This window comes from Hemiscyllium ocellatum, chromosome 4 (assembly GCF_020745735.1).
Source record: "Hemiscyllium ocellatum isolate sHemOce1 chromosome 4, sHemOce1.pat.X.cur, whole genome shotgun sequence".
Taxonomy (NCBI): domain Eukaryota; kingdom Metazoa; phylum Chordata; class Chondrichthyes; order Orectolobiformes; family Hemiscylliidae; genus Hemiscyllium; species Hemiscyllium ocellatum.
In genome coordinates this window covers 37,613,699-37,626,721 of record NC_083404.1, presented here as the reverse complement: position 1 = coordinate 37,626,721, position 13,023 = coordinate 37,613,699, and the positions used below count along the sequence as shown (strand labels likewise).

Genomic DNA, 13,023 nt, shown 5'->3' with positions numbered 1-13,023 from the left:
TGAACAAGAAATATTCTTACACTATAAAATATAAATAAATTCAATTTGCAGCACCAAATGTAACTCTCCAACATTATGAGTTAGGTCTCCACTACTGGAGTCACTAGTTCACTCTACAGCTCTTCAATAGAAAACTAGTCAAAAAGAGGGAGTCCATACACTATAATGAAAAGCCAATTTCACATCATAAAAATCTTGAATTAACCTAGTTCTGGTAGTATTGCTCAAATCTCAGTGCAAACAAGAATGCAGCAGCAGAAATAATAATGTTTTGTTTGGGGATACATCAATAAACTTTAGCTCATTCTGGAAATTTGAAAATAAAAATAGAAAGTGCTGTGTTTGGATTAAATTGTTGCATATCATCAATCTCAAACTAATGTAAAGATAATCTTAAATTTAGTTTATTTAGGTGATTTAAAATATCTCAGAACTTCACAGGACTTTCAATATGCATGTCATCAGCTGGAAGCAGCAAGTCTAACCTCTGTTTGAAATTTCTGACAATCAGGAGTCAGTCACTAGATTCACTAATCAAAAATAAACACAATAATAAAGTGCTGAGGAATACTCAGCATGTTCAACAGCGTCTGTACACTAATAAACTAAATTAACATTTTGAGGTGATTATGACTTGTTCAGAACTGGAGTTCTATAGTAATGAAGAACAATTAACTTTGTTCCCTCTCCACAGACACTGCCACACCTGCACAATATTTTTAGAATTTTCTAATTTTCAGCCTAAGATGCTCATTAGGAGGGGAGAGTGGCCAGAAAACACTATGGAATGATTGACTAGCAATTTGCAGGATGGTAATTCTAGACATGAAGATCACTGGATTTCACATGAACACTCTAAACTGATACAACATCAGAGTGAGAAACTCTTACGGAAAAATGATTATATTTTAGATTTAAGTGCTGGATGCAACTTTTCCAGTCTTCAGTGAAATTTGTTTGTACTGTTGTTTGCTCGGACTGTTTTTGCAGTTCAGGAAATGTAATGAGAAATGATATTGTAAAAGTGAAATCAGTTGAAATGAAAGTCCACTATGCTCCCATGTATAATACTACACTTTATATTGTTCTGAACATAAAACATACAACATACGAATAAGGAGCAAGAATAGTCCACCTGGCCCTTCGAGCCTGCACAGCTATTCAGTAAGGTCATGGTCATCTGATTTCAACTTCAACTCTACATTCCTACATGCCCCGATAAGATTTCATTGCCTTGGCAAACAAGAACCTATCTATCTCTGCCTTAAAGATACTTAAACATTTTGTAACCATTGCCTTTTGAGAAAGGATTTTCAAAGAATCACAACCCTCAGAGAGAAAAAATCTTCATCTATTTTAAATAGGTGACCCCCATCTTTTAATCTATGACCTCTAGTTCGAGATTCTCCCACAAGAGGAAACATCCTTTTCACATCCATCCCTCAGTCTCACTTAACTCCAGACTATATGGTAAAAACAAGGACTGCCGATGCTGGAAACCAGAGTCTAGAATAGAGTGGTGCTGGAAAAGCACAGCAGGTGCTTTTTCCCAAAACATCGATTTTCCTGCTCCTTGGATGCTGCCTGACCTGCTGTGCTTTTCCAGCACCACTCTAATCAGACTATATGGGCTAACCTCATCTAGCCTGTCCTCATGATGCAATCTGCTCATTTCAGGTATAGTCGAGTAAACCAGCTCTGAACTGCTTCCAACATATTAATATTGTTTCATTAGTACAGCAACCCTTACAGTACACAATCCTCCAGATGCGATTTCACCAATGCCCTGTATAACTGAAGCATAACATCCTTACTTTTATGCTCAATTCCACTAGTAATAAAAGGATAGCATCCCATTAACTATGCACCTCAAAACTCCATGATTACATGCTGTACTTGCATACTAATTTCTTTTAACTTATGTACTAGATTAAATTAGATTTCCTACAGTGTGGAAACAGGCCCTTCGGCCCAACCAGTCCAGACCGACCCTCCGAAGAGCAACCCAACCAGACCCCATTCCCCTACATTTACCCCTGACTAATGCATCTAACATTACGGGCAATTTAGGTTGGACAATTCACCTAACTTGCACATCTTTGGACTGTGGAAAGAAACCGAAGCACCCGGAGGAAACCCACGCAGACACGGGGAGAATGTGCAAACTCCACACAGACAGTTGCCCGAGGTGGGAATTGAACCCGGGTCCCTGCAGTGCTAACCACTGAGCCACCAAGCCACCCCAAATCCCTCTGCACTTGGAATTCTTCAGATGCTCTTTGAGTAATACCGTTTTTTATATTTCTTGCAAAAAGTGACCTTTATATTTCACTTTATATGCCACATTTGTGTCTACTCACTCAACCTTTCTGAACCATCTACAAGCTATATTGATATTGTCTGCAAATTCAGCTACTGTGCTTTTGCTCCCTTGATCTAAGACACTCTTGTAAAACGTGAAAAGTGGAGGCCCAGCACAGAACCCTGCATAACTTCACTTGTCACATTCTGCCAATTAGAAAAAGGCCCATTTATGGATACTCTCTGGTTTCTGCCAGCCAAACTTCTATCCATGCTAACATATTGCCTCCTTATACTATGCGCTTTTACAATAACCTTTGATATGGCATCGTATCAAGTGCTTTCTGGAACATACAGTACAATACGTTCCTGGCTGCCCTCTATCCACAGTATATTTACCCTTTCAATGCACTGCAATAATTTAGTTAAACACAATTTCCATTTCAAAAAACCATGTTTACTCTTACTGATTATCATGAATGTTCGAAGTACCCAGCTATTATCTCTTTAATGAAAATTCTAGCACCGTTCCCATGAATCTTAGCAGGACTTATACACTTAATGGTAAGGTCCTAGGGAATGTTGCTGAACAAAGAGACCTTAGAGTGCAGGTTCATAGTTCCTTGAAAGTGGAGTCGCAGGTAGATAGGATAGTGAAGAAGGTGTTTGGGATGCTTTCCTTTATCGGTCAGAGTACTGAATACAGGAGTTGGGAGTTCATGTTGCGGCTGTACAGGACATTGGTTAGGCCACTGTTGGAATATTGCATGCAATTCTGGTCTCCTTCCTATCAGAAAGATGTTGTGAAACTTGAAAGGGTTCAGAAAAGATTTACAAGGATATTGCCAGGATTGGAGGATTTGAGCTATAGGGAGAGGCTTTACAGGCTGGGGCTGCTTTCCCTGGAGTGTCAGAGGCTGAGGGGTGACCTTACAGACATTTACAAAATTATGAGGGGCATGAATAGGGTAAATAGGCAAAGTCTTTTCCCTGGGGTTGGCGAGTCCAGAAGTAGAGGACATAGGTTTAGGGTGAGAGGGGAAAGATATAAAAGAGACCTAGGGACAACTTTTTCACACAGAGAGTGGTACGTGTTTTCCCTGGAGTGTCGGAGGCTGAGGGGTGACCGTATAGAGATTTACAAAATTATGAGAGACATGGATAGGACAAATAAGCAAAGTCTTTTCCCTGGGGTGGGGGAGTCCAGAACTAGAGGGCATTGGTTTAGGGTGAGAGGGGAAAGATATAAAAGAGACCTAAGAGGCAACTTTTTCACACAGACAGTAGTATGTGTATGGAATGAGCTGACAGAGGAAGCGATGGAGGCTTGTACAATTGCAACATTTAAGAGGCATTTGGATGGGTATATGAATAGGAAGGGTTTGGAGGAATATGGGCAGGGTGCTGACAGGTGGGACTAGATTGGGTTGGGATATCTGGTTGGCATGGACGGGTTGGACCGAAGGGTGTGTTTCCATGCTGTACATCTCTAAGACTCTATGACTCTATGACAGACATCAAACTAATTGTGCCACAGGTTCCTGTTTATGCCCCTTGAATACAGGGGTTATATTTCCTTGCCAGTCTGAAAGAAACTTTCTGAATTCAAGGGAAGTTTTGAAAATTAACACCGACATTACCTCATTAGCCATCTTTTTAAAGATCCTATAATAATGTCCAAATGGGCCTACAGATTTGGCAGTACATACCTCCATCATTATGTTTAGTAATCTTATAATCACGAGGGAATCAGTACTAAGTTCTTCTCTCACTCCCCTCTACTGATTTACTGCGAGTAAAGAAATGACATTTTTATCCCCATAATGAGACATATTTAATAACACTATACCTCCATCTTTACCTAGCTTCCTATTCCTTTTGACTGTCGTTTACACCTCAATATTCAGACCTAGTCCTTAGCCATTATGGAGACATGGCTGCAGGATAATAACAGATTATATTTATTCACTTCAATAACTGCAATTGATTAGTTTACTTTGTTATAAATGCCATGTGCATTCAAAGACAGACTTTTAATTTGTTCTTAATGTTATGTTTGCAACATCAAGTCTAGATTGTTGATGTTTTCCGAGGTTTGTTTCTTTCTACCTGCCATTCGTTGGCCTTCATTTCATAAATTACTACTTTATTTTCTTAGCTTGTCATTGCTCTTTGTTATGCCATTCCTTCCATATCTGATCCTTTGTTCCCACGATTTAGTCTCAAATCTCCTTTACTTTCCCAGTTAGAGTTCACAAGAACACTTGTCGTAGGATATTCAGGTGTAGACCATCTCACCACACAGGCTCCATTTTCCCCACTATGGAAAACAGTAGACCATGAACCAGAACCCATATTTCCCACAACAGCTTCTCAGCAATGTGTCCATCGCTCTAATTTTACATACACTAGGCCAATATGCAAGTGTTACAGGTAATAATTTGAAGACTATAACCTTTGAAGTTCTGCTTTCTAATTTAGTTCCTAGCTCCTCATATTGTCTATGCAGAACCCTTTCCCAGTTTTACCTATATCTTTGATAATTAAGTGGACCATGACCACTGGATCATGCACCTTTCATGGTAAGCTTCTTTCCAGCCCAGAGTAGATGTACTGGTACCAGGCAGGTAATTCATCTGGATTCTCAATCTTTGCTTCAGAATGGTATTGGTTCCCCTCACCATATTATTGGCTACTACTATTACAATCCTTGTTGCTCTATGCACTTGCATGGCTTTCTCTAGCACAGTGTTATGGTCATCCAACGTGCAGCCTCAACTCTCATCCAAACAGGCTGAAAGGATCTCAATCTTCTGGATGTAGGTTGCTTGCTGAGCTAGAAGGTTCGTTTTCAGATGTTTCGTCACCATAGTAGGTAACATCATCAGAGAGCCTCTGGATGAAACAGTGGTGGCCTGCTTTCTATCTGTGTATTTAGGTTTCCTTGGGTTGGTGATGTCATTACCTGTGGTGACATTATTTCCTGTGGTGATGCCATTTCCTGTTATTTTTCTCAGGGGGTGATAAATGGGATCCAAGTCAGTGTGCTTGTTGATAGAATGCCAGTAAGAATGCCATGCTTATAGGAATTCTCATGCAAGTCCCTGTTTAGCTTGTCCTAGGATGGATGTGTTGTCCCAGTCGAAGTGGTGTCCTTCCTCAACTGTACATAAGGATACTAGTGAGAGCAGGTCATGTCTTTTTGTGGCTAGTTGATGTTCATGTATCCTGATGGCTAGTTTTCTGCCTGATTGTCCAATGTAGTGTTTGTTACAGTTCTTGCACGGTATTTTGTAAATTAAAACTTAAGAAGAGAAAAAAACCTAACCACGTAAGGTAAGGGCTTTGTAAGATTATTGTAAAAGCAAATAGTGTAAGGAGATAACATATTAACATGGATAGATAAACAGAGCAAGCACCATTTCAATCAGCAGTCTCAAAATAAAACTCAAAATTCTAGTTATTGTCTCAGAGGCACATCTACTGACAAAAATTGTTAAAATCAAATAATTACAGTGCAAGAGAAGGCCATTCAGCCATTGTTTATGCACCAGCTCTCCAAATGGGCATTTCATTTAGTGACATATTTCTGCTGTCTCCGTCTAATTCTGCACATTTTTTCCTTTCAAACAAAAAATCAACTCCTTTTTGAATTCTTCAGTTAAAATCGTTCTCCACCATACTTTCAGGCAGAGCATCCCAGACCCTAACCATTCACTACACTAAAAACATCATCTTTTTCCTCACATCATCTTTCTTTCTTTCTCCAATTACTTCAAATCTAAGGACTAGGTTCCAAAAGCTTCTTACAGCCACAAATCTTTATTGACACATTTTATGTCAAGGAAGTGAAGTTAGCTGTCAGAACATATTATAAATACAGTTTTATTGAAACCAACTTACAAACTGATTTAATTTAATTCCTACAATAACTAAAAACGCAATGAAAGTGTAATGAAATTTTTAATTCTGAATTGAGTGTAAAATATAAATCAAATTTATAAACAAAATATACACATGCTCCAATTGTTTCAATGTTGCAGTGTGATATTCAAAATGTGAAAGTACAAGTTAATGTGATACTTCCTGCATTTTGATTCTAATGTACACAATGTCAAATCAATTCAGCTTGGAAATGTATACTTGACAAGCTACAGTCTTTTCATGCATGTGTCCAGATGCTTTCTCTTAGTTAGTCTAATGAGAACAGCAGATGTTACATTCATTACACTGTTATACTTTCACAAGCCCTTGAAACTGCTCACCTGCAAAAAGATCTGAAACGCAAAGAGGGCAGTGACTGCACATAAAAACTACAATAAACGACAGCCTTCTCGTGAGGGACACTACAATGTCAAACCTCAAAAATTACCACGTACTAAACAGAAGACAAGTACTGATAGTGAGATACAGAAAGGCATAGAGAGACAATGAAATACTAGAGCACATTTACACAGCCCCTTTCATAACCTCAGGAAGTCTTTTGAGTTTTTCAAAGTTTTCACTGTGGTGAAGCAAGAAATTTATCCAAAAAGTACATCATCACACATGGTAAAATAATATTTATTGAGTTAAGGAGACAAAGGAACTGGAGTAATAGTAAATTTAATAAGAAACCACTGAACAAAGGTTGGACACCTAGATTTATTCAGTGCATAAATTATAGTAAAATGGCAACTACTTGCATGTGGAAATATTATTTGGTACAATTTTGAATGTGCCTTTTCATTATGGCCAATTTATTAGTTTCACAATGTCTACATTTCTTCAATAACTGGGGTACGCAGGTTCAGAAGCAGTGCCAATGCGCCAAGTTGTTATTGGCTCAACACTCCTTTTAAATCTGATGACGTTGATAGTTAAAGGCAACATTGACTGAACTGGCCAATTAACCAATCAGTGGCTAAAAAAGACTTGAACATGATTTTGATCAAAGACTTTTTAAAAACGAAACCCTCTCCGTAGTCTGAGTTATTGCTTGACCAAGAAAGTTTCTTAAATTATATTGTCAATATTTCAATTAAGGAAATCTTGTTGAATTCCTGAGGCAGAGTTAAAATTGCTTAATGTCAACAGTCCTTTACTGCATTTTAACTTGGTAACTTTGCTCAGTGTTTCATGCAGTAATGCACAAGAAACTGAAATAATGATTGTGTTTTTATTCTGTTTTCTTTTAATAATCCGGTTGGTAAAAAGGCTAGTCCTCCATGGAATAACTTGTTTCCTCATGAGCTTTTAACTGCTTATGCTATGCTTTTCAAGTCATGCTTGGTCATAAAAGCACTCAAGGTACATACAATAACAACAGACTGACATCGGATAATCCTTCTGACTTTTTATAAGCAGCTAGGTAATGAGTCCCCAATATAAACCATTCCGCTTATCACGATTTTTGAGTCACTCACAGTCTATACAATGTTTTGAAGACATGAAGCCCTATCATTACAGCTGGGGAATCTCCTTATGATGTACATCAGATTGGTACCATAGTGGATTAACTGTTTTCTGACAAATACGTAAAATAAATCTTGTGCTGTTTGAAAGATATAATTCCAATTTTTACATGCTAAATAATTCCTTCTACTACATATGGTAATCAACAATGATCAAATTTCACTCATAACTGCATTGAAGCAAAATATCAAAATCAAAATATAGCTTCAAATACTCTATCTTCCAACACACTGTTCAGCCAAAAAGACAAGTTCAAGACTTCTTGGAGGCATCCATGATCAAAGCACTGGCACATGATTGACCATATCATCATTCGATCCAGAGACCAAAAATATGTCCTCATTACCAATGTGATTACCTATAGGTAACTGCTGGACACCAGCTCATCCACTCCTCAATATCCATCAAATGCCACTAGAAGCAGCTGAAGACAAAGGAACAGTTCTGAAAAAAGCTCAACATTGACCGGCTTCAACAGCCAAGCACTCTAGAGAATCTCCAACAACGTCTTCATCCAAAATCACCAAAGATTTTAATAGAATAGAGGAATTCTGAAAAGAGCTGAAGACAGTCATGTTGTGAACATGTTATGAACAAACCACTGACTACAAAACCAGGGAACACCAACACTGGTTCAATGTAAATGACTACATCAACAAGAAGGGGCAAGCTCTCCATGCCTGGAAAACAACAACACAAGCAAGATTAAGCAGAGAACTTATCAAACAGCAAAAGCAGGGATGCAAAGAAAAATGAGGGAAATCAAGAACCAAATGGTGGGCTGAGAAACTGCAACTCCTTGCTGATAAGCATGGCATCTAGAGTTTCTTCAATGCCACTAAGGCAATATACAGATCCAACCCCTTTGGCCTCAAACCAGTGTATAGTAAGGACAGGACTCTCTTGATAGGCAGAGGAAATATCATCGTCTGATGAAGAGAACACCCCAAAGAACCCCTAAACCACGATACAATTGTCAACAAGGATGTATTTGAGGTCAACCTCCAAATCCCCACTAAAGATAATCTTGGACTGCCACCTAGTGTGGCAGAGGTTGAAGCAATCATTAGACACATAGAATCATAGAGATGTACAGCATGGAAACAGACCCTTCAGTCCAACCTGTCCATGTGAAGACTGAAAAAGACATAGGAATAGATGAGATCCCAGCAAAGATTTCAATCTTGGAGCAGCAGAGCTTACTTTATCAATTGTTTCAGAAAATCTGGGGCAAAGAAGAAATTCCTGCCAACCTCAGAACTGATGCTATCTCCACTGTCTTCAAGAAAGGAGACAAAGTGAACTTTGGAAACTACTCAGAAATCTCCCCTCTATGTATATCCTGTGCACAGACTCAACCCAGTTCTATAATAACCCTCCTATCAGTCTACTCGCGATCACCAGTAAAGGAAGAGATCATTGACAGTGCTATCAAGTAGCACTTGCAATTAAATAACTGCCTAGTGGCACTCAGTTTAGGTTCTGACCTCATATAGTTTTTATCCAAAAGTGGACAAAACAATTGAATTGCAGAGATGAGGTGACATTGATTAACATCAATGCAACATTTGACCAAGTATGGCATGAAGGACCTCTACTAAAATTAGAGTCAATAGGAATCAGAGGAATGGTCTCCACTGCTTGGAATCATACCTAACACAAGGAAAATTGTTGTGACTGTTGAAAATTAATCATCTGTACTCCAGGATATCTTTACAGGAGTTCCTCAGGCTCATGTCCTAGGCTCCATCGTAAGGTCAGAAGTGTAGATGTTCACTGACAACTGTGCAAAGTTCAACATCCTACACACCTCAGATACTAACGCAGTGTCCATATGCATAAAGACTTGGGCAGCATCCAGGCTTGAGCTGATAAATGGCAAATAATACCTGTGTCTCATAAGTAATAAGCATCAGCCATCTCCAAGAAGAGAGAATCTAATCATTAGTCTCTGACATTCAAATGAGACAACAATGAACATCCTAGGATAGACCAGAAGCTAAAGTAGCCAGCTGTATAAATATTGTTCCAACAGGAATAAGTCAGAGGCAAGGAAATCTGTGACAAATAAACGCACCTCATATTTTTCTAATGCCTGTCCACTACCTACAAAGTGCAAGTTAAGAGTACGATGGAATGTTTTCCACTAGACTGAATGAATACAGTTACAACACACTCAAAAAGCTTGACACCGTCCAGGACAAAATAGACCAAATGGACAACATATCCATCTCATTTACATTCACTTCCTTCTTCACCAGTGCACAGTTGTAGCAGTATGAATCATCTACAAGATACACTGTAGCAACTCACTGATGTTCCTGTGATGGAAGCTTCCAAATCTATAATTGCTATTAGCTAGAAAGACAAGGGCAGGAGGTGCATGAAAATACCATCACCCGTGTGTTCCACTCCAAGTCACACATGTTCCTAAACTATACTATTGTTCTTTTACTGCCATTGCATGAAAATCCTGGAAGTCCTAGATCCTGAAATTCCGAACAGCACCTTGGGTGTCCCTACACCTCAAGAACTACAGCAGTTCAAAAGGACAGCTCACCACCAACTTCTCTAGGGGCTAAGAGGTGACCTTATAGAGATTTATAAAATCATGAGGGGCATGGATAGGGTAAATATAACAAGGTCTTTTCCCTTGGGTAGAAAAGCCCAGAACTAGAGGGCACAAGTTTAAACTGAGAGGGGAAAGATTTGAAAGGGACCTTAGGGACAACTTTTTCAGGCAGAGGATGGTGTGTGTGTGAAATGAGCTGCCAGAGGAAATGGTGGAGACTGAAACAATTTCAACATTTAAAAGGCATCTGGATGGGTATATGCTTAGTAAGGGTTTAGATGAATATGGGCCAAATGTTGGCAAAAGGGACTAGATTAATTTAGGATATCTGGTCAGAATAGACAGGTTGGACCAAAGGGTCTGTTTCCATGCTGTACATCTCTACAACTCTAATTAGGGATGGAAATAAATGCTATTTTGTAGTGTCCTTGTCCCACATATGATTAAAAGAAAAATTAAAAGCTGTCTGTGTTTCTTCTGCCACATTACGCAAAAGGTGTTAACAGCCACCTAACCTACAGTAAAAAGGAAAGGAGTGGCAATTTTTGCAGGTTTCTTCCCATTTATGTTTTTGAACAAGTAACAGACATCTTTACAGGTTCTGGAGCCAACTCTGGGAGAAACAGCAAATAGACCTTCCATTGTTCATTTTAATGACTAAGCTACATGTTTAAAAGTTACCATCAAATGTAATACTAACATTCATGATTCATGCTATAAACATACCAACTCTTCAAGAGACACTGAAGAGTGTCTTGCTTTGACAAAACTAAATTTCGTGCAAAGCTATTTTAACACAGCATTTTCTTCCATGCTATCAGAGACTGGACTTTCACTGAAATGGTATGTGAAAATAAACATTCATTTTGTATGCTGTGAGGCTTTTGGGAAATATTTCCCAACTGCCACCCGTGGTATAATTCTGAAATTGGGGATCAGCCACCTGTTACAGACAATATTCAGATTTCACTTCTTTGATCACTTTGCAACTTTCACAAAAATATTGAAAATAGGTTGGATTCTTACCTTTCACACCACCAAAACCTCCAAATGTTAAGTTACATGCTGTACGTTGAAAATTGTGTTCGTACATTAGTTTCAGCTGGTACTGGTTTCCATGTTCTACAGTACCCATAGTTCCTGTAACCGAAACAAATTACAATAAGAGGCAAAAAGAAGGCTCTGTGTAACCTCTGGCCCATGCACATGCTAAAAAACAGATTCAAGTCAAATTATAGCAGCCCACACCAGCAATCTCAACATACTAAGGAGTTACTTCCATTCTTTCCACCAATGTAGCAACTGGGTCGTCATTTGACTAACAATGATTTTGCGATCATATCATGAATTGAGGTATTGTGTCAATGTGCCTCTCCTCATAAGCTCTTGCAATGCACACTAACCCCCAATTTGCAAGAGGCAAACTTCATCACACTCAGTTTAAATTAATTCAGCATATTATTATAGCCTGGTTTTATCTTTCCTGACTTTTCTTTTCTTCTGTGTTACCTCAACACAGAGTTTCTCAAAATGGGATAAGTTCAATGTTCCTCATTTGCCACTGGCCTGGTCCAAGGATTTCATGGTTAATCTGACTATGCATCTTCTTAGCATGGAACTATATTATTATTCCTTTACAATAAGTCCTTGAAAACATGTAAATGATCCTCCTAGAAAGCTTCTGCCCTCCTTCAGCCAAGATAGCCCGTTGACTACTCTCAGCACATACCGCATGATTTTATCTAATCTGCAACGTGAAATATTGCATTGCCATCTGCTCATTCTGTTAACAGTGTGTAGAAATCTGTAAGGTATTTGATGACATACCTACAGAGGCCTATGTTACACACACCTAAAGATTTAAGAGGAAAATTAATTGCACACCTTCATCTTACTATTGATTTTCTGATCACATTTATCCAAATGGTGAGCAAACGTGCACATAACTAGTTACGAATAAGAGGCGTGAATGCAAATGAACTAGGATTTGTAGAGACCAAATGAGTGGACAAAAATTGACAAATAGAATACAATGCAGAGAAATGTTGACTTTTGGGAGAAAAAAAGACAGAATATTTCTCCGCTTTAGGAGAAAAAAAGACAGAATATTTCTTAAATGGTCAAAGGCTGACAATGCTGAACTTCAAAAAGGACTTGGGTTTCCTTGACCATGAGTCATTGAAAGTCAGTATGTTGATACAGCAAGAATTAAAAAGGCAAATGGGTATTTTGTTCTTTATTTAAAGAGGATTTGAGGACAAGAGTAAAAATGTCTCATTACAAATTTATAGAGCCTTAGTGAGGTCATAACTAGAACACTGTGTGTAGTTCTGATATCCTAATCCAAGAAAATATTTACTTGCCATAGAGGGAATACAACAAATGCAATTTAATTCCTGAGATGGAGAGATTGTTTTATGAAGCGAATAGATGGGGCCTACATTCATTGGAGTTTAGAAGAGTAAGAGGCAATCTCATTCAAATATGCAAAATTATTGTGGGGTTAACAGGGGTATGTGTTATGGAGTGGAGTAAGTGGATGCAGACGTTATGCTGCAGCCATACAAAATCCTGATTAGACCTCACTTAGAGTAATGTGAGCAGATCTGGGCACCACATTTTAGCCAAGAAGGAAATTTGTTGGGTTGGGGATGTCTGGAATCAAGGAATGAGACTCAGAACAAGCGGAAATCAAT

General features: G+C 38.6%; 1 protein-coding gene across 7 annotated transcripts in view; it reads right to left on the bottom strand.

Moving 5' to 3' along the window:
- bbs9 (Bardet-Biedl syndrome 9) overlaps nt 1–13,023 on the bottom strand; it is a 562,903-nt gene that overhangs the window by 512,302 nt on the left and 37,578 nt on the right. For all 7 annotated transcript variants that reach the window (XR_009643699.1, XM_060822953.1, XM_060822956.1 and 4 more), the window contains exon 5: nt 11,354–11,467. Coding sequence is in view for 6 of the 7 variants with exons in the window: in XM_060822953.1 (XP_060678936.1) it covers nt 11,354–11,467 (114 nt within the window). In the remaining variant the exon portion in view is untranslated. The remainder of the gene's footprint in view (nt 1–11,353; nt 11,468–13,023) is intronic.